Source organism: Elephas maximus, chromosome 22 (genome assembly GCF_024166365.1).
Source record: "Elephas maximus indicus isolate mEleMax1 chromosome 22, mEleMax1 primary haplotype, whole genome shotgun sequence".
In the NCBI taxonomy this organism is placed as follows: Eukaryota; Metazoa; Chordata; class Mammalia; order Proboscidea; family Elephantidae; genus Elephas; species Elephas maximus.
In genome coordinates this window covers 61,401,899-61,421,759 of record NC_064840.1, presented here as the reverse complement: position 1 = coordinate 61,421,759, position 19,861 = coordinate 61,401,899, and the positions used below count along the sequence as shown (strand labels likewise).

At 36.6% G+C, this 19,861-nt stretch overlaps 2 protein-coding genes across 3 annotated transcripts in view; both read left to right on the top strand.

Moving 5' to 3' along the window:
* LOC126065536 (disintegrin and metalloproteinase domain-containing protein 32-like) overlaps positions 1-14,983 on the top strand; it is a 157,860-nt gene extending 142,877 nt beyond the window's left edge. The window contains exons 18-23 of the mRNA XM_049865634.1: positions 1,440-1,539; positions 2,910-3,069; positions 5,991-6,029; positions 7,810-7,848; positions 12,508-12,546; positions 13,349-14,983. Of these exons, the coding sequence (XP_049721591.1) occupies positions 1,440-1,539; positions 2,910-3,069; positions 5,991-6,029; positions 7,810-7,848; positions 12,508-12,546; positions 13,349-13,355 (384 nt within the window). The 3' untranslated portion in view covers positions 13,356-14,983. The remainder of the gene's footprint in view (positions 1-1,439; positions 1,540-2,909; positions 3,070-5,990; positions 6,030-7,809; positions 7,849-12,507; positions 12,547-13,348) is intronic.
* A 156-nt stretch (positions 14,984-15,139) lies between these two features.
* Positions 15,140-19,861, top strand: part of LOC126065719 (disintegrin and metalloproteinase domain-containing protein 5-like) — a 149,714-nt gene continuing 144,992 nt past the window's right edge. Inside the window, exon 1 of one of the 2 annotated variants that reach the window (XM_049866082.1) lies at positions 15,140-15,678. In XM_049866082.1, the coding sequence (XP_049722039.1) occupies positions 15,556-15,678 (123 nt within the window). In that variant the 5' untranslated portion in view covers positions 15,140-15,555. The remainder of the gene's footprint in view (positions 15,679-19,861) is intronic. The other variant, XM_049866083.1, reaches the window with a different exon arrangement.

The following is a 19,861-nucleotide window of genomic DNA, read 5'->3' as shown; positions in this document are numbered from 1 at the left end:
AATAAAATATGTAATATTTTACTAAATAATAAATGAGCATATTTTAATAAATCAAAAATAACAAATGGCATTTGTAGTAATGTCATTTACTATGTTACTGATAATAATAAATAGAAAAAAGGGAGAACTCTTCCTTATAGTATCATCAATATAGAAGAAACGATGGAGTTAAATAACTATCAATGGATGCTAAAACTAGTGGGTGAAAGTTTTATGAGGACCAGGATATTTACATAATCTTAAAATTATCTCCCCACAAATTGTTTATTACTTACAAATGGAAACATAACGACTTCACAGTGGAAAACTTGGAAGACGGCACTTTAACCAAGTAATCAAAAGTTACATGTTCAGACACACTGGCATATCACGTGCCTCCTGAGAAGGTCATCACTTCTGTGACATATTTAGGGGTAAAAGTGCACACATGCACACACACATATACACACACAACAGCCTAGGGGAGGGGAAAGTCTTAATTTGTAGGTGTAAATACTTCAAGCTACCAACCTGATATCACAACGTGGACACAGGAAGAGATGCGCATAATCCCCTCCAGGGGCTGGTGCTAGCTGGCTCTGGCACAACACTGGGAGGGCCTTATTTTCGTTAGAAATTAATTACATGTTTTTGAAATTGCATGCTAAAATTGTTAGTAAATATTTGAAGGTGTTAAGCTTTTTTTAAAATTGTACTTTAGATGAAAGTTTACAGAGCAAATTAGTTTCTCATTAAACAATTAATACATACATTGTTTTGTGACATTGGTCGCCAATCCCATGGCGTGTCAACACTCTCCTCTTGTTGACCTTCAGTTGCCCATTACCAGGTTCCCTGTCCCCTCCTGCCTTCTCGCCCCTGGGTTGGTGTGTCCATTTAGTCTCGTTTTGTTTTATGGGCCTGTCTTATCTTTGGCTGACAGGTGAACCTCAGGAGTGACTTCAGTACTGTGTTAAAAGGGTGTCTGTCCGGGGGCCATACTCTTGGGGTTTCTCCAGTCTCTGTTAGACCAGTAAGTCTGTTATTTTTTTTGTGTGTGTGTGAGTTAGAATTTTGTTTTACATTTTTCTCCAGCGTTATCCAGGACCCCCTATTGTGATCCCTGTTAGAGCAGTTCGTGGTGGTAGCCAGGCACCATCTAGTTGTACTGGACTCAGTCTGGTGGAGGCTGTAGTAGCTGTGGCCCATGAGGTGTTAAACTCTCTTGATGGAAATACTGTGAGCCTCACTGTATAGCTTCTTTTTTGCTGTTTTTTCTTTTTTAGGCTTTAAGAAACCGAGCGTTTGATTTGTAGATTTACCTTACCAAATATATCACATCAGCAAAATTAAACTAGGTGAATCTGCAAAAGTAAGCTTGGTGATCCATCTGATCGTTTCATGTTTTATGAAAAAAATATTTTTAAACGACCATTTAATTGTATTTTAAATGATCCTAGGTGTGCAATTCCAAACAGATGTGCCACTGTTTTGAGGGCTTTAATCCTCCAGATTGCCAAACTCGTGCCAAAGTTGCTGCTAGATTGCATGGGAAACAAGGCAAGTTTCTCCTCTTTTTGTATCCATTTAATAAATTTCTCAAGCTGCTTATCTTCACTAAAACAAATTGAGATTTTTGCCATTTAAAAAGGGACTGATATTTGTAATTAAAAGATAACCAGGCTTCTCTCAAGGAATGGAAGCTGAATATGCTCTCTTATCTTGCTCCCTTTTCCAGTCTTAAACACTCAAATGTGATTGAAGCTGAGAGTACTTTTTCAAATTTTAAAATTTTACTGCTATCATTGACTTTCTCCTTTAAAATATCTTTCAACCTTTTCCCCTTTTATGACTGAGCCCGTGAACTCAGCTCCGCACATAAATTTACTGAGCATCTACTCTGTGTCTAGCAGTGTTAAGTGTTTTTGCTGCAGAAAAAGAAAGGAAATAAAAGACAAGCCTTTACTCTGAAGGTGTTGGCAGCTTAAATGAGATAAATTGATATAAGTTGCTGCTAAAGAGATGACAAAGGAATGTTAACACCATGTTCTGTTTGTTCATCATGACTTTAGCTTCTGTCATACACTTATTGATTTAGCAAATATTTATTGAATGATGAATACATGTCAGGCACTGATCTAGGCATTGGTGAGGTTGAATTGACTCTAACTTATGGGGATCCTATGTGTGTAAGAGTAGAACTAAGTTCCATAGAGTTTTCAGTAGCTGATTTTTCTAAAGTGGATTGCCATGCCTTTTCTCTGAGGCACCACTGGGTGGACTCAACCTCCAATCCTTTGGTTAGCAGCCGAGCATGTTAACTGTTTGCGCCACACAAATGCAGTGAGTCAAACAAAATCCGTCTCCTCATGAAGCTTAGAAAATATGTTTTAGCTCTATATACCAATGCTAACAAATGGTATAATTAGGGTTAGGAATCAAGTTTCCTGATTTTTATGCCAGTGCCCTTTTAAAAGCCCTGCAGTGACTCCATATATAAAAATAAATCCCTAATATCAAAAGCAAGCAACCTAACAAAGAAAAACAGGATATACACAAATACAGTGAAATCCTATGATAATGTGCTCTGTAACAATGAAAATTTGGGTAACCTTGCAATTACGTGATCCAACATTATCACTGAATTTTTTTAACTCCATTTACAGCATTATTGTCGGATTTTGCTGTGGGTGTTGTATGATGTACTTTGGGTAAGTGGCATGACCTTTCTGTAACTTAGTTTCCATGCTTTTAGAATGAGAGATTAGAGAGAGAGTCCCCCAAATTATGATTCTATTATTATTTTCTCACATTTCTTGAATAACGACAAAAATTAAGAGCATTGTACTTAATTTGCTCCAAGTTGAAAGTAAAAGTAGAAGGCCTATTTATTATTTTTTTCTGACTTTTTAATATATTTTTATTTTTAGGCTTAATCATGGAAAGAGTTTTTAGGAAGATTGAAAAGAACAGATGGCTTCTAGGTGTCTACCTTTCTGTACCCATTCTCATCATAGCAACCATAATAGCTGTGAAATGGAATAGTTTGAAAAGTCGGTTCACAAAGGAAGAGGAGGCACCAAATAACGAGTAAGTTGAATTGGTGTTCTGAAGTTACCTTAAGTACCATTTTCAACCTTGTATGTAAGGCAATAACATGAGTAGCAACGGTATTTTATATTACAGGAATTTTTAGTACTCCATCAGTGTCTTATTTAATTATGTGAAATGGTTGCTAATATCCTGTTTAAAGGTGCAAAAATTTGGGAGTGTAGTTTAAATCACTTGTCAAAGTCACTGCCCTGATAATTGAGAGAGAAGAACTCAAATGTACCCACATCTCTTCCTTTCAAATACCTTCCTGTTTCTCAGCGTGTGATCTATGAGTCATCTTCAGAAGTACTAGAAATATTTATTAAAAATGCAGATTTCTGCAAGTAATGATGTTGAGTACTGTTTCATGTGCTTATTTGTCCTCTGTGTATCTTGTTCAGAAAAATGTCTATTGAGATCCTCTGCTCATGTATTATTTGACTTTTTGCCATTGAATTAGTCAAATCTTTTGATCAGTGGTATGTTGCATTTTGGCAATTCTTTATATATTCTGGATGTAATTTCTTTATTATATATGTAATCTTTAAATACGTTCTCCCAGTGTAAGGCTTGGTTTTCATTCTTTTAATGATCTTTTCAAAGAACAAACATTTTTAATTTCATTGAAACCCAATTTATCAATTTCTTTTTCTTTCTAAAAAATCTTTGCCAAACTCAAGTTCACAAAGATCGTCTCCTATATATATTTTTTTTTCCTAAAAGTTTTATAGTTTTAAGCTTTGCATTTTGGTACATATCTAATTAATTTTTTTAAATATGTTAAGAAATATGGATACTTTTTTTTTTTTTTTTGCTTAGGAACATCCAGTTGTTCTAACGCCATTGCTCTTTTAGGATTTGTTAAGCAGGATCAGAAATTTACCAGTACTGAGGTAATATCCTTCTGAGTAACTACCTAACTACCTGTGAATTATGAGATTTTTCAACTCAGGTAGTGGAAACACAAACTATTTTTGTCCGTGCTCCCTTTATTCATGTCAGATAATTTTTTACTCTGGCTCAGGTAGTTTCTGCACATGCATGCATCAATACTCTGCAGGAGACTGAAGGGAGGTCTCAGGTGCTTTCTCTGTGAAGCTCTCTTCCTCTTTGGTAGTCTGCCCTTTGAACTCTAGCTGCCTTGGCCTCCCTACACTCACAGTTTTATCACCTCAACTCAGGGAGATTGCTGGGGTTTACCTGGTTCTCCTTTGCTTCATTACATCCTGGAAACTCTCCCCAGGTAACTCTCAAAGTTCACCGTCCTGCTGTGCGTAATCTAATTTCTGAAAACCATTGTTTCATATATTTAATCTTTATTTTTGGTTGCTTCAGGCAGGAGAGTAAGTCCAGTTCCTTACTCCTTTTTGGCCAGAATTGGAAATCCACCCTTATCGATTGTAACTGCACTTTCATATATTATTTTTAATCTTTGCATTTCATATTCTGTTTGATTTCCTCAGATGACTCTTTTTATTTCACCAATTTTATTTCCATCTCTGTCCTGTCTAGACTTTTAGACTCCATTCCTGCAAAGATCTCTACTGAGATTCTAAATATTCTTATGTTAAAAAAAATTTTTTTTAAGGAGCCCTGATGGCTCAGTGGTTAAAGCACTCAGCTGTTAACTGAAAGTTCAGTGGTTTGAACCCACGAGCCTCTCTCCATGGGAGAAAGATATGGCAGTCTGCTTCCATAAAGTTTTACAGCCTTGGAAGCCCTATGGGGCAGTTCTACTCTGCCAGATAGGATCGCTATGAGTCCGAATCGACTTGATGGCAGTGGGTTTTGTTTTGTTTAGTCATTTGCAGTTCTTGATGTGGAATTCATTGTTTTGCTGTGGCTGTTGACATTAACTGTTAATGGTTTGTAATCATAGACTCCTTTTTATTTAATGTCCATGATTTTCCCAAGAGAATTTGTGTCGTAGAGACATACACGTAGGGTGTTTTCATTTTTGCTCTTCCTAAAGCAAACTATTTAAATAATTGCCATGCATGGCATTCAGCATTTTTGGGGATGTGAACTGGAGTCCTGATTCCACACTTTTTGGAGACCTGGTATTCCCACTTCTCTTGGTGATGCACTTTTCTACCTATATATGCTAGTTTCCCTGCTGCATCCCAAAGACTACTGGCCAGAGTCTTTATTATCCCTGTTTCATGGCTGCATGGCCCCTCATGGCTCCCAAGATTAGTTAAGAGCTCAGTTACAACTTCCCCACAGGTAAAGCCTGGGGCATCAACTTCTTCCAAGGTGGGAATATTAAATCTCTAGGCCCAAAGGCACATAAATCATTTCGATATTTTTGCAGTTATTCAGCTTTAGCTCCTGTTTATCCTTTGAGCTCTGAGTTTCTTTGTTTTCACTGGCTCCATGGGAAGTCTTCTTGTCAACCTCAGTCGTGCATTAAACGTCCTGTACAAAGTGTTATTTTTTCTCAGCATTCCTGTATGTGAGGAAGTGAAAAGGAGGAATGGCCCTGCCAGCTTATTCTGCCAGTTTGTCTGGAAGTCAGTATGAGTTTTAATTTACAAAATGTAGTCATTAAACAAACAGAAAGTTAAGTTGGGGTCTGAAGTCAGAATTAGGCATTCAGAGTCAAACCTATATTACCTGCTCAGAAGTGATAAGGAAAAAACAAATCTTTTTAAAAGCAATTGCTTTTCAAAAGCAAATTCTTGATACTCTCCTCATTGGAGGGATTTGAAATTTGCACTTTTTGTGGATGGGATATGTGGGTAAATAATGTTATTCACATACCTCTTATTTAGAAACCTTTGGACATTATTTTCTTTATTCTGTGACTCGTCTTCTAAAAGAGATAATATTGATTTTTAAAATGGTCTGACTTTCATTTGTCAAGTAGGCAAGCTTTTTTAGTACTAATTTAAGACCTTATTTTCAATTTTGTTTAGATCCAGATCAGAAAGCAGTGCTCACACACGTGCCAGCAGGTAAGAAAATTAGAATGTGTTTATAAAGTATGTGTTGAAAATTAAGAATGAAGAATTTGATAATTCACAATTAATTCCTAAATATTATTTGAACAGTCTTCAATTGCAAAAATAATGGTACTGAAAACAAGACTATTAATATATATTAATTTAGTTCCTAATATTTTATTCATTTGATAAATGTTTCTTGGAAGTCTACTCTGAAGAAACAAGGAATAAAACAGGATATGTATTGTGTATTATAGGCACCTTAAAACTGAGGTACCTGGCAAGACTGACTGACACAAGTCTGAATAAAAACTCCCTTTGCCCTAAATTCCTGCCTCTGTTTTCAAAATATGTGCACCTCCTTCCCCTTGAGTGAGCATGTATGCGCTTATGCTTACTTTTGATTCATAAAAATGTTCTGTTCTTGGAAAGAATGCTTGTAACCGGTGTATGACAAAGTTATAGTTTATGGTTAAACAAGTTATAAGAATGTTCTGAAAAGAAAAGGATGAAAGTGTTCCCAAAAAAGATGTCCATGTAAAATAGTTCTCAGGAAATTGCTTATGCAACGTCTGTGTAACCAATACTGTAAAAGGATTACTTGTGGCTCATGTGTAACCCCTAGCCCTCCCTATAAAAATACCTCTCCTGTTTCGGACTTCGTAGCACTTGGTATTTTACCAAGTTTTTGCCCAGCTTTGGCTGTGACAAATTCACAATAAAACTCTACCATTTCTCTGCTTACAAAGTTCTTATTACTTTTACACTATGGAAGTATAATGAGTAAAGAAAAAGAATGTATACTGCCTGGAAGTTACCAAATTGGGTTATATTAGTATAATGCTTTGGTAAACAAACACCTGAAATATAAGAGACTACATGACAGAGGGCCCATGGATCTAGAGGTATAAATTTCTATAATTATGGGTTGGGAGAGCTAAAATACATTGTCCTAACTGCTTTTTAAAAATAATTAATAAATAGCATTTTGTGCCTATTAATGTTGCTATAAATTCAATTCTCACTGATTTGTAACTGCTATGCCAACTTTCTATTTGTTAGATATACTTGATATAACTTTTCTGTCACCTTACTTTCAATCTTTTATTTTAAGTTGGAGTATTAAAATTTCCAGAGAAACAGAGAGAGAGAGAGAGAGAGAGAGAGAGAGAGAGAGAGACTGGTTTACTTTAAGAAATTAGCAAGTCCAAAATCCACAGGGAAGGGGGCAGGTTGCAAATTGCCAGGGTTTCTGTATTATAGTTTTGCGTCAGAATTCCTTCTTCTCTAGGAAACTTCAGGTTTTTCTCTTCAGATGATTGGATGGGGCCCACCCACATTATCAAGGGTACTCTCCTTCATTTAGAGTCAGCTGATTGTAAATATAAATCCTGTCTCCAAAATAGCTTCACAGAAGCATCTAGACTAGTGTTTGACCAAACAACTGGGCACCATAGCCTACTCACACATGAGACTATCACAGCCGGTCTCTTAAAATCAGCCTACAAATGGAATCTTACAATATGTAATCTCAGAGTTTCTGAATAGTTGAGTTTAATATGCTTATAATACCTTGGTTGACATTTACACTCTTTATGTATATGGCGTATTGGTAAATAAGAATGTTACTTATTTGCATACCCTAATTTAGTGATCTTTTGAAATTATTCATTAATGGTGATTAGAGGTATAAAAAAGTTGATGCAAGGTATAAATTTATCTGACATTCATTCATTAAGTAGGCAATATTTTTTAATATTCACTTAGGAGCCTTATATTCACTTTCATTTAGATCCAGATCAAAAAGCAGCAACCATACAGATACTAGCAGGTAAGTAAATTAGGGGATATTAAAATATGTTTTAAAAATTAAGTTGAACAAATTGATATTCGACAATTAAATTGATGGAGCAGCCACGGTAAAGTGCTGCACTGAAAAAGAACATATTTGCATTTGCCTATTATCTAGTAATGAGTATTTGTCAAATAAATCCATCTCTTCTTTCCTTCCATTTAGTCAATGTATATTGGGAATTTATTCTTGGGATACAAAGAAATAAATGATCGGGAAATGGTGATGGAGCTAACTCATAAGCAGGTTCTTTTTGTATTCTTTATTCTGGAATACACAAAGGGAGATTTTACTTCCTTATTTGGAGACTCTACAACTCCTGATGTATGCTCATAAAGAACTGAGCAAATGCACACCTAGGCCACTTAGAGAGAATTTACTGAAGAAAAAGCACCATGTTGTTGTTGTTGGTAGATGCTGTCAAGGCAGTTCCAGTTCATGGAGACCCTGTGCACAACAGAATGAAACACTACCAGATCCTGTGCCATCCTGTGTGGGGGAAAAGCGTCATAAAGGAACAAAAATTCCACATCTCCCATAGCCTCTCAGTATTACAAAATAATTTTAACTAGGTATTCCTCCATTCTCTGAAAGGTGGTTGTCTCTGTATGATATCCAATAAGCATTTTTTCCCCCACACCCCACAGTTGTGGGTTTGGGGTCCTTCTGCAGATGGAATATGTTTGGGAGTTTCCCCTCCTCCCTGTCTGACTTAGATAGTCACTGTTTACTTGTACAGTTGGCTTGTGGTTTTCCTTCTAGTTTCATCCAAATTCACTACTATTCCAGACCACATCCATATCTCCAGGGTAACCTTTCTAGATTGTGAAACAAGGTTGTATTTATTCCTCTTATTCCAGAAGATGTCTCCCTCTCCAATAAGAATACCTGCTTATATTATCCTTTAATCTCTCTGTTGTTATTATGATCATCTCCCTACAGTGACACTTTGGAGTCATGAGCTATTCTTACCAAAGTAAGAATGAACAAAATGTTGATTTTTGTTATTATGTCCTCTCTGTGTCACCATGAACAAGGGAGTTATAGTTTGTCTGCTGCAGTCCCAAGTCCAGATGTCACAGCGTTTATTAGCCCCATTCAGGACTCCTAGGCTTAGGCAAGCAGCTTCATCCAGCTTTCTAACATCTAAATGTCCATGTCCTCAACGAGGGTTATGAAAGCCACATCCTGCAGGGTAGAAGTAACTTAGATGCCGTTGCAGTCATTCAGATTTAGTCCTGGGTTTCCCTTTGAGCTTCCGGTTTCTTTGTTTTTTACTGACAGAGGGAAAAGCTTTTTTCTGGCTGTCAATCTCAGTTGCATATTAATTTTTTTGCACTACTTTCTTCAGCTTTTCTGTGTGTGGAATAGAAAGGGGGAAAATTTCCTGTCAGTTCAGTCTGCCAGGCTGCCCAGAAGTAAATATGAGTTTTAATTTCCAAATGTGGCAATTTATACATCAATAAATAAAAAGTCAGCTTGTAGCCTTAAAGCCAGATTTCAGCATTCAGAGTCAAATTTATAGTCTGTGCTGAGGAATGACAAGGAAAAACCAAATCTCTGCTATCTGTATACTCTTCCCACTGGCAGATTTGACTTTCATACTCTTCGTTGCTCTTAGGATTTGGGAAAATAAGAATGCTACCTTTTTTGGATGCCCTGAGTGTTTAAAGTTAATTTTGGTATAAAATGGACTAATGTTTATTCTTAAAGTAGGCAGCTTTCTTAAAATTTAGACATTATTTTAATTTTAGATCCAAGTCAGAAGATAGTACCCAAGCATCTGCCGTCAGATAAGCAAACAAGGAAGTATTTTTTATAAATAAATATATGTTGAAAACTAAGAATGAACAAGTTAATAATTCACAAATAATTGCTCAACATTTTTTGAGTAGCCACAATTGATAGAATAATGCACGAAAACCAATGTATTAATATTTACAGTTCTAGGAACAACTATTAATTAAATCTATCTTTTTTTCTCAAATGATTAAATTTTATTGATTGTCTACTCTTGTGATACAAAGGATAAAACTAGTTAAATCTAGACAAGGTCTGTGTAATTAGTTTGTGAAACTGACTCATAATCAGAACATTTTTGCATCCTTTAAGCTGGAATACACAAAGGAAAATATTACTTCTTTCCTTGGATTGTGCTTGACACTCACAAGCTCAGTCAGTATATGCCCTCACGAACAATGGGGTGAATGGTTACTCCAGTTAAGGGGAGTTTACTTAAGAGGCAGTATCATAAACACACTAAAAGTTACGTTTCCCACAGCTCCTCAGCATCCTACAGTTGTGTTAACAAGGATTCTCAGAATTCTTCTTAAACTTCCAATTCCCCACACTTCACAGTTGTGGCTTTGTGATCCTTCAGAAGTCATCAGATATTTATTGTTCTGCTCACTTTTTTTTCTCCTTGTAAAGGTTTTATTTTCTTAGATTGTCTAACATTTTTCTTAAAGTGTCTTGTTTTAGTTATATTCAATCTATTGCTGTTCCAAAATATCTTTTATATCTACAGATTAAGGTTTTTAGGCTCCCCTACAATATTATATAGCTTCTGTTCTGCATGATGAAGTCACCCCCTCCATTAAGAAACATTTCCGTATCCTTTATTCTATTGTTTTTAGAATTATCTTTACGTAACCCGTAGCTATTGAGTCGATTCTGACTCATAGCGACCCTACAGGACAGAGCAGAACTTCCCCATTGGGTTTTCAAGGCTGTAATCTTTATGGAAGCAGACTGTTACATCTTTCTCTCGAGGAGCTGCAGGTGGGTTCGAACCATTGACCGTTGGGTTAGCAGCCTAGCACTTAACCACTGCACCACCAGGGCTCCTTTATCTTTACCTACTCACCGCTTTATTGACATTAGTTACTTTTGCCAAACTAAGGATGAAGAAAAACATCATTTTCTTTATTATCTCTACCTTGTGTCACTGTTACCAAGGGAGTTATGATATCATGCTTAAACACTGCAATTCGTGTAATCTTTTGCTCGCCTGCAAGCATTGCTCTTCCTATACACTGCAAACTTTCTTGAGGGCAATGGCCATGGTTATTTCACAGACCAATTTATGTTCAGTACCAAGCAGAGTTCTTGGTTTATGGTAACTGCTCAATAAATACTTGTTTAATGAATGAATGATTTACACTTGAACTTCACAACACACACACACACACACACAGGTTATTCACATAATCAATCTCTTCTAGAAATAGTGTTCAACTTGATTGAAGGTAAGAGTCCCTGGGTGGCTCAATGGTTAAGCGCTTGACTATTAACTGAAAGGTTGGTGGTTTGATCCCACCTACAGGCGCCTTGGAAGACAGGCCTGGTGATCTGCTTTCTAAAGATCACAGCCTTGAAAACTTTATGGAGCAGTTCTACTCTGCAGATGTGTTGTCACCATGAATCAAATCTGACTCACTGGCAATAATAACAACATATTGAGGGACAGATGAAGGCATCACCCATAAAACAAAACCAAATGAATTGCCATCGAGTCAATTCTGACTCATAAGAACCCTATAGGAGAGTAGAACTGCCCCATACGGTTTTCAAGGAGTGCCTGGTAGATTTGAACTGCCAGCCTTTTGGTTGGCAGCCATAGCTCTTAACCACTACACCACCATAGTTTTGGACAATATAAGTTGCATCTGAAGAGCATAATTTGGAGTTTTAACCTATTAGTCTAGGTTGGGAGCAGTAGTTAAAAGCTCGACTGCTAACCAAAAAAGTCAGCGGTTCGAATCCACCAGCTGCTCCTTGGGAACACTGTGGGGCAGTTCTGCTCTGTCCTATAGGGTTGCTATGAGTTGGAATCAACCCGATGGCAATGGGTCTGGTTTGGTTAGTCTAGGTTGTGGCTAGCATGCACCAGAAAAGCATTCTTTGTTTATTATTTCATTTAAATTTAATAAGGCAGCCAGATATAGTTGCTGTGTTTACTGTTATAGCACCCATTGTATTTTCCTTGATTTGTTTAAAAAAAAAAAAATTTTTTTTTTTTAAGAGCATTTTCTTTCCTGGTGGAAAGGTACTGGGAAATGTTACTGCTTGGGGTAAAGCAAGGGAAAAAAAAAAGGCCAGAAATCCAATGGATCATGCATGGCAGTAAACTCACGAGTCTAGATAGACAAATTCCTTTATTGGTTTGTGGGAGAACTAACTGTATTAAATAGGGACTCTTTTCATGGTCAGTGTATAATCTACTATAAGTTTTGAAGACACAAAATAGCAAAGGTAGGGAAAGGATGGGAGGGTAAAATTATACCAGTCTTCTTATCACTGAATTATCTCACTAATCTTAACGATCCGGATTTTCTTCCCCACCAAAAATTCTCTGTTAATTAACCTGGTTTAATTTGTCTTCAGTTCGTTCTTTTTCTATCCCATTCATTAGTTGGGTGACTATAAATAAGGAGTCTGTGGATATAAAAATGGAAAAAAGGCCTCAAATTATGATTTTGATTTTTGTTAATAATTAGTATACAATAGAAATTTGGCAGACATTGGCTTTTACTACAACTTTGAAGTGAAATAGGAAGAAATTATCACAAAAATAAATATAGCTTTGACAGATTGTATTGCATCAGACTAAAAGCATTTATTTTCTTTTTTATTTAGATCTATATCACAGGAAAGCACTCAAACATATACCAGTAGGTAAGTAAATTAGGAGGCATTTCTTAAAATAAATAATGTATGAAATTACAGTGAAGAAATTCATTATCCACAGTTAATTCCTAAATATTGATTGGGCAGGCAAATTGGTAAATTACTGACCCCCAAAAAACTATTAATCTCTACTACTAATCTTGTTACCCTGAGTCAAAATTGACTTGAAGGGAGCAAACAACAGTCTTGTTACTAAGGAGTATTTAAGTCGATACTTTTTTTTTTTCAGTTTAGCAAATGTTTATTGGAAACTTGCTCTTGTGGAAAAAATGGAATTAAAGGTTGACTAATAAGAGAAAAGATCTGTAAATTAGTTTATTAAAAAAAACCTCAAAATCAGGGCCATATTATCCACTAGGCACTATCGGTACAATGCTTAAGGCCTATTTTTTCAGGAGCCAAAAAAACAAAAAACTATTTATAACTGGAAAAAAACAAAATGAAACAAAAATGATAGGCTCTAGTATTTGGAAAAAGTAAAATTAATGTGTATTTAAATTTTTAAAAACTGTATAGGTTCATAATTTTATTGTATGTAAAAAGATATGTTAGATTTCCTCATTTTGCAAGTACCTCTGATTAAACTGATGGTTCCCCCAAAATCATAGAAAATTATAAATAAGTTACTTGTGGCCAATAATTTTACAAGCAGAACTGCAAAAATTCTTCTAAGAATTTTTTTTCTTCTGCCACGTAAATTTTTTGCTTGGCAAAAATTGTCTGTTTTGCAGTAGAAGAGAATTTGTTTGACATCAGTACCTTGAGCACACGTTTTTGTTCTCTTCCACAGCAACTAGTAATTCCTTCAGAAGGCAATGGATATTACTGAGAGTCTCACTGAGAAATGAAAATCCTCCCCTGGTCACAGCTGAAGGAAGCAATAAACTGAGTGTGGACCAATTCGCATGCCAATGTCTATTTTTCTCTTCCCCTTTCTGTACCCCAGAATCAGCTCCAGGTAGTAGGGCCCTTAACTCAAGAAAACAGTCCCAACTTGGATATCCCCATCCCCATCCCACGCCCTGAGCTCTTCCTGACCTCTCCTCTGCAGCTCTTCTACCATCTCCTCCTGGTTTGTGGTCCTTGGGCCCCAACTGCCTGTAGTCTGGGGATCTGCACCAGTTGCCCTTACTCGGGATGGACTCTGGGCAGTGGACCACATTTCTCTTCTTGATCCTCCTCACCAGGTTTGGTGGGCTGCATGTAGTTCCCAGTGAATTCAGATGTTTGTCCCCTCCACAACCTAACTTGCCTTGTTATTGATTTAATTGTGGCCCCCCAAAATATGTGTCAACTTGACAAGGCCATGATTCCCAATATTGTGTGGTTGTCCTCCATTTTGTGATCTGATGTTATTATACCATGTCTTGTAAATGCTACCTTCTATGATGTATAGGGTTGCTATGAGTTGGAATTGACTTGATGGCAATGGATTTTTTTTTGGTTATGATGTTAATGGGAGCCCTGGTGGTGCAGTGGTTAAGAGCTCAGCTGCTAGCCAAAAGGTTAGCAGTTTGAATCCACCAGCTCTTTCTTGGAAGACCTATGGGGCAGTTCTACTCTGTCATATAGGGTTGCCATGAATTGGAATTGACTTGACAACAATTGGTTTGGTTTTCTTTCTCTCTCTCTCTCTTTTTTTTTTTTTTTTTAGTGTTAATGAGGCAGGATTAGAGGCAGTTATGTTAATGAGACAGGACACAATCTACAGGATTAGGTTGTATCTTGAGTCCATCTATTTTGAGATACAAAAGAGAGGAGCAAGCAGAGAGGAGAGGTAACTCAGTACCACCAAGCAAGAGGAGCCAGGAGCAGAGCATGTCATTTGGACCTGGGGTCCCTGGGCTGAGAAGCTCCTAGACCCAGGGGAAGATTGATGACAAGGACCTTCCCCCAGAGGAAGCCTTCCCCTGGAGCTGACACCCTGAATTTGGACTTCTAGCCTCCTAAACTGTGAGAGAATAAATTTCTGTTTGTCAAAGTCATCCACTTCCATTTCTGTTGTAACAGCACTAGATAACTAAGACACCCCTGAACCCCAAATTCAAGCTTTGGAGGGGAGTTGTGTTCACTTAGGGGCTCTACATTCTGGCCCAGGTGCCTGGCTCTCCTCATCCACCTTCCACTTGCCCAAGCTGGCTAAGCCCAGAAGGCAGACAAGCAGCTTCTGAAGGACCCTGAGAGCTTGGGCCTCAATCTCACGGAAGAACATTAACCCCTTGTCAGGTTTTGATATCAGAGTTATGCTGTCTTCATAAAATGAGTCAGGAAAGTGTACATTTTCAATGTTCTGAAAGTGCTGGTGTAAAACTGGTATTAGTTTTCAATGAAACGTTTTGCAAAATTCACCAGTGAAGGTTTCTGGGCCTGGAGTTTTCTTTGTGGGAAGATTTTTAATTACAGATTCAATTTCTTTAGTAGCAAAAGGACCATTCAGATTTTCCAGTAGTCTTGTTATAGTTTTTTAGATATTGTACTTAAAATTTTTTTAATTTAATTTTTTTTTTGTTATTGGAAATAAGCACAACAGAACATATACAAGTTCAACAATTTCTAATTATACAATTCACTGACACTGCTTATATTCTTTAAGTTGTGCAACCATTCTTACCCTCCTTTTCTGAGTTGCTCCTTCTCAATTAACATACAATCACAGCCCCCTAATCTTCCTATCTAACCTTCGAGTTGATGTTGTCAATTTGATCCCATATAGACAGTTTTTTCAAAGAGCACAAGGCTCCAGGCAGACATTCTTTACAAATTAAGCTAAATTACTGTTTGACTCAATGAAAACTCAGGGGATCATTTTAGTTTGAGGTTTAAGGTTTAAAGGTTATCTCAAGACAATAATTTTGGGGGTTCATCTAGCCTTAAAAAAAAAAAAAGCCTTAGTGGCTCCATAAAGTCTGGATTCCATGAGAATTTGAAATTCTATTCTGCATTTCCCCCCATTTGATCAGGATTCTTCTATAGAATATTTGATCAAAATGTCCAGTAATGGTAGCAGGGCACCATCCAGTTCTTCGGGTCTCACGGCAAAGGAGGTTCATGGAGGCCACGGCTAATGGCATTCTATTCCTCCTCCGATTCCTGATTCTCCTTCTTCATCTGTTGCTCCAGGTGAGTAGAACCCAGTTGTTGGATCTTGCATGGCCGTATTTTCAAAGGCATTTACCCATTTCATTTAATGGTTAACCTTTTAGCATGAAATCATTCATAATATCCTTTTTAATGTGTATTGGATCTGTAGTTATGTCTCCTCTTTCATCCCTGATAATGATGATACATATTCTCTCTTTTTTTCTTAATCAGTGTTGGTAAGAGTTTATCCATTTAATCTATGAATCTCTCCAGAACCACCTCTTGGCTCCGTTGTTTTTCCTCTATTGTATGTCTGTTTTCTGTTTCATTAGTTTCTGCCTTTTCTTACTTTCTTCTTTCCACTTAATTTGCTCTTTTCCTAGCTTCTGAAGTTGGAAGCTTAGATTATTGATTTTAAAATGTTCTTTTCTAATCAATGCATTTAAAGGTATAAATATGCTGTATGTAATTCTTTAGCTGGATCCTACAAATTTTGATATATTGTATTGTCATTATTGTTCAAATAAAAATATTTTCTATTTTTTATTTCTACTCTGAACCATGCATTATTTAGCAGTATGTTCTTTAATTTCTAAACATTTGGATATTTTCAATTTATTCTTATTGATTTCTAGTTAATTCATTTGTGGTCAGAGAACATATTATATGATTTTAATTCTTTGAAATTATTGTCTTGTTTTATGGCCTAGCCGGTGATCTATTTTGGTGATTGTTCCATGTGCACTAAAAAAATGTACATTTTGCAACTGTTAAGTATATAAATGTCAATTAAGCAACTTTTTGTTTGTTTGGTTTTTGCCCAGTTTTAGGTTGAGATTCAGGATTTTGTTGTTGACTGTAAGAGTTCTTTATATATTCTAGATACTGAATCCTTGTCAGGTATATGATTTGTAAATATTTTCTCCCACTCTGCATATTGATTGTCTAACTCTCTTGATTGTGTCCTTTGATGCATAAAAGTTTTTAATTTTAATGAAGTACAATTTATCTATTTTTTCCCTTTATCTTTTGCCTATGCTTTTGGTGTCATATTTAAGAAATCATTGCCAAATCCAAGGTCATGAAGATTTGATCCTATGTTTTCTTCTGAATTTTCTTTTCCAATCTTGGCCTGTTATGTTTTTATCAGCTTTCTAATTATGTCCCTCTGTAATATATCTAATAATGACTGAAAATTCTGTCTATGGGATCTGAATATTTAACTAATGTATTATAAAAATACATTGCTCACAAAACCAAGAAAAGAACACTTTCTTTAATCCAACCAGATGCAACAGGATATTCTTGTTGTGATTCTGGGTCGGGTAACTGCCAAACACATGAAATTCAATTACATCCCTGTGCTCTTCCAGCTCTGCCTACCCTTTTGCCAAATACAACAGAAAATTTGCTTCTGGTCCCAGTATTGAAGCTGGTATACAATATGTCTTTCTTGATAAATTGTACTAGAATATCTTCCATGACTCTGGGTCTATTGACCTCTTCCAGGGTATAAGTGTAATTTATTTTCCCTAGAAGAGATTTGCAGGCAGGAATGGTGCTTCTCCGTTTAGTTACTCAACAGAAAGATAATTTAAATTGTATGAAATAATCCCATCACAAGGATGAATTAGTAACAATTTAGATACTTAGCTAACTAGTTCCCCAATAAACTGACAGAAATCCTGATTTCAGAAGGGAAAGTTCTGATTACATAACTTTTCCACAACATTTAGAGCGACTTTGAGAGCTGGGTGAAAGCATTTGTTTTTTGAGTGACAATTTGTTTTTTCTCCTGTCTCCTTGGTGCCTGGCAAATCACACACATTATCATAGAGCACTTTATGTAGTTCTCTTTGTATCCAGAATTGTTATGATTTAGGAGAGAACAGTCTTTGTTGAAACAGTGTTTCCAGATGCCAAGTCATGTGGTTTGGAAACATTTTTGCGAACTCAAACATTGTCTTTCTTATGATGGCATGTGACTAAATTTGTACTGTACAGAGTTATTTTTACTCTCCCAAGCATTAGATATGTCGAACTGAGGGCTTCTACAAACAGACTCTTACTATAGATTATTCTCTTTGAAAAACAGCCTTTATCAAAAGCTTGAATAATTAGAAATAACTTGATTGATATCCGAATGTTCTTATTTGTGAATAGAGTTGCAGGGATATTTTCACCATCAGTACTGTGAGTAGCTGGGAAATGGTTACAATTAAAACACATTTCAGCTAGACTGACAATTACCTGCAGTGGGTCAACTTTAGGAAGAGTTGGAGAGAGGAGTTGTGGTCTTTACAACCATCCCCAGTGTATCATGAAGTAGTGTGAAGGTGTACATTACCTGAATCCAGCTGAGCTGCTTAGACCCCTGGTCCAGGCCAACCAGCCTCAGACATGGATATGCCACCCCAAAGCCAGGCAGCAGCGATCATGTGTTTTCTGAATACATACTACAGAATCAGGGATATTATGATTTCTACCAAGGCAGAAAAGGCCTGGTTTTGGTAGATTCCTTAGTTAAACCATAGGAGTCAAAATATAGAGAAAAAAGACTGGCCTTGCACACACTGAAGTCTAGGTTCCAACCATCTCAGTCCACGAAATTGTACTGAAGTGGTGCTAGTGCCCATAGGGAGCTGGTGGACCAGTGGTTAAGAGTTACGGCTGCTAATCAGAAAAGGTCAGCAGTTCGAATCCATCAGCTGCTCCCTGGAAACCCTATGGGGCAGTTCTACTCTGTCCTATAGCATTGCCGTGAGTCAGAGTCGACTCTATTGCAACAGCTTTTTGGAGTGCCCATAGCTCCCTGCAAGAAGCAAATAATAACCTTCCTGAAGACAGATAATACCGTCCCAAACTCAAGTCACTTCTATATCTTTTCATATTAAATTTACCATATTCATTGAAAAATAACCAGGTATATGAAGTTACAAGAGAACGTGACTGATAAATGAGGGAAACGAACAAGCAATAGAAACAGACCTCAAAGAATCATAGATATTGGAGCGATTAGAAATGGCCTCTAAAATAACCATGCTGATTATTCTCAAAGAAATGAAAGATGAGATTGTAACCTTTGTAAAAATGTTGTTGTTGTTGTTGTTCGGTGCCGTAGAGTTGGTTCTGACTCACAGCGACCTTATGTATGACAGAAGGAAACACTGACCAGTTCTGCACCATCCTAACAATCATTGTTATGCTTGAGCCCATTGTTAAAATATAGGAAACTAAAAAATAAAAATTCTAAAACTGAAAAATATTGGTATTAAAAGTAGATTGGACTTAATTCCGTACTGAGGTCACTCCCTAGGTTCACCCTTCAGCCAAAAATTAGACAGTTCTATAGGGCAAAAAATAATACACATGAGGAACGTGCTTCGTGGTTCAATAATGTATATGAGACTAAATGGGCGCACCAGCCCAGAAGCAAAGATCAGAGGGCAGGAAGGGGCAGGAAAACTGGATAAATGGAAACAGGGAACCCAGGGTAGAGAAGGGGAGAGTGTTGACACACCACGGGGTTAGCAACCAATGTCACAAAACTATTTGTGTATTAATTGTTTAATGGAAACTAATTTGCTCTGTAAACATTCACCTAAAGCATAATAATTTTTAAAAAGTAGATTAGATATAACTAGTCAAAGAGTTAATAAACTGGAAGCTAGAGCAAGCAAAAAAAAAAAATCCAAAATAAAACATAGAAACAAAGGGATAGAAATTACACAAAGAGAGTGTAAGAGACATAGGGGAAATATTAGAATATTTAATGTAATTAATGTATGTATAATAGAGGACCCAGACAGAGGACAGAGCTATAATAGGCGGAAGCAGAATAAATAAAACATGAAGCACTCCTAGGTACACGTATAGCAAAACTGCTGAAAATAAAAAACCAAAAATATTAAAATGTAGTAGAGAAAAACAGACATGCAACAATAGCAGATATTTTAGGAGGGGAATATATGAAGTTAATGTGTTCTGGTATCTTTTATTTATTAAAAAACAAAAAACAAAAAAAAAACCTAAACCAAACCCTTTGCCGTAGTCAATTCCAACTCATGGAAACCTCATCTGTTACAGAGTAGAACCGCTCCATGGGGTTTTCTTGGTTGTAATCTTTACGGAAGCAGATCGCCAGGCCTTTATTCTGCAGTACCAATGGGTAGGTTCAAAGAGCCAACCTTGTAGTCAGCAGGCAAGTACAAACCATTTGCAC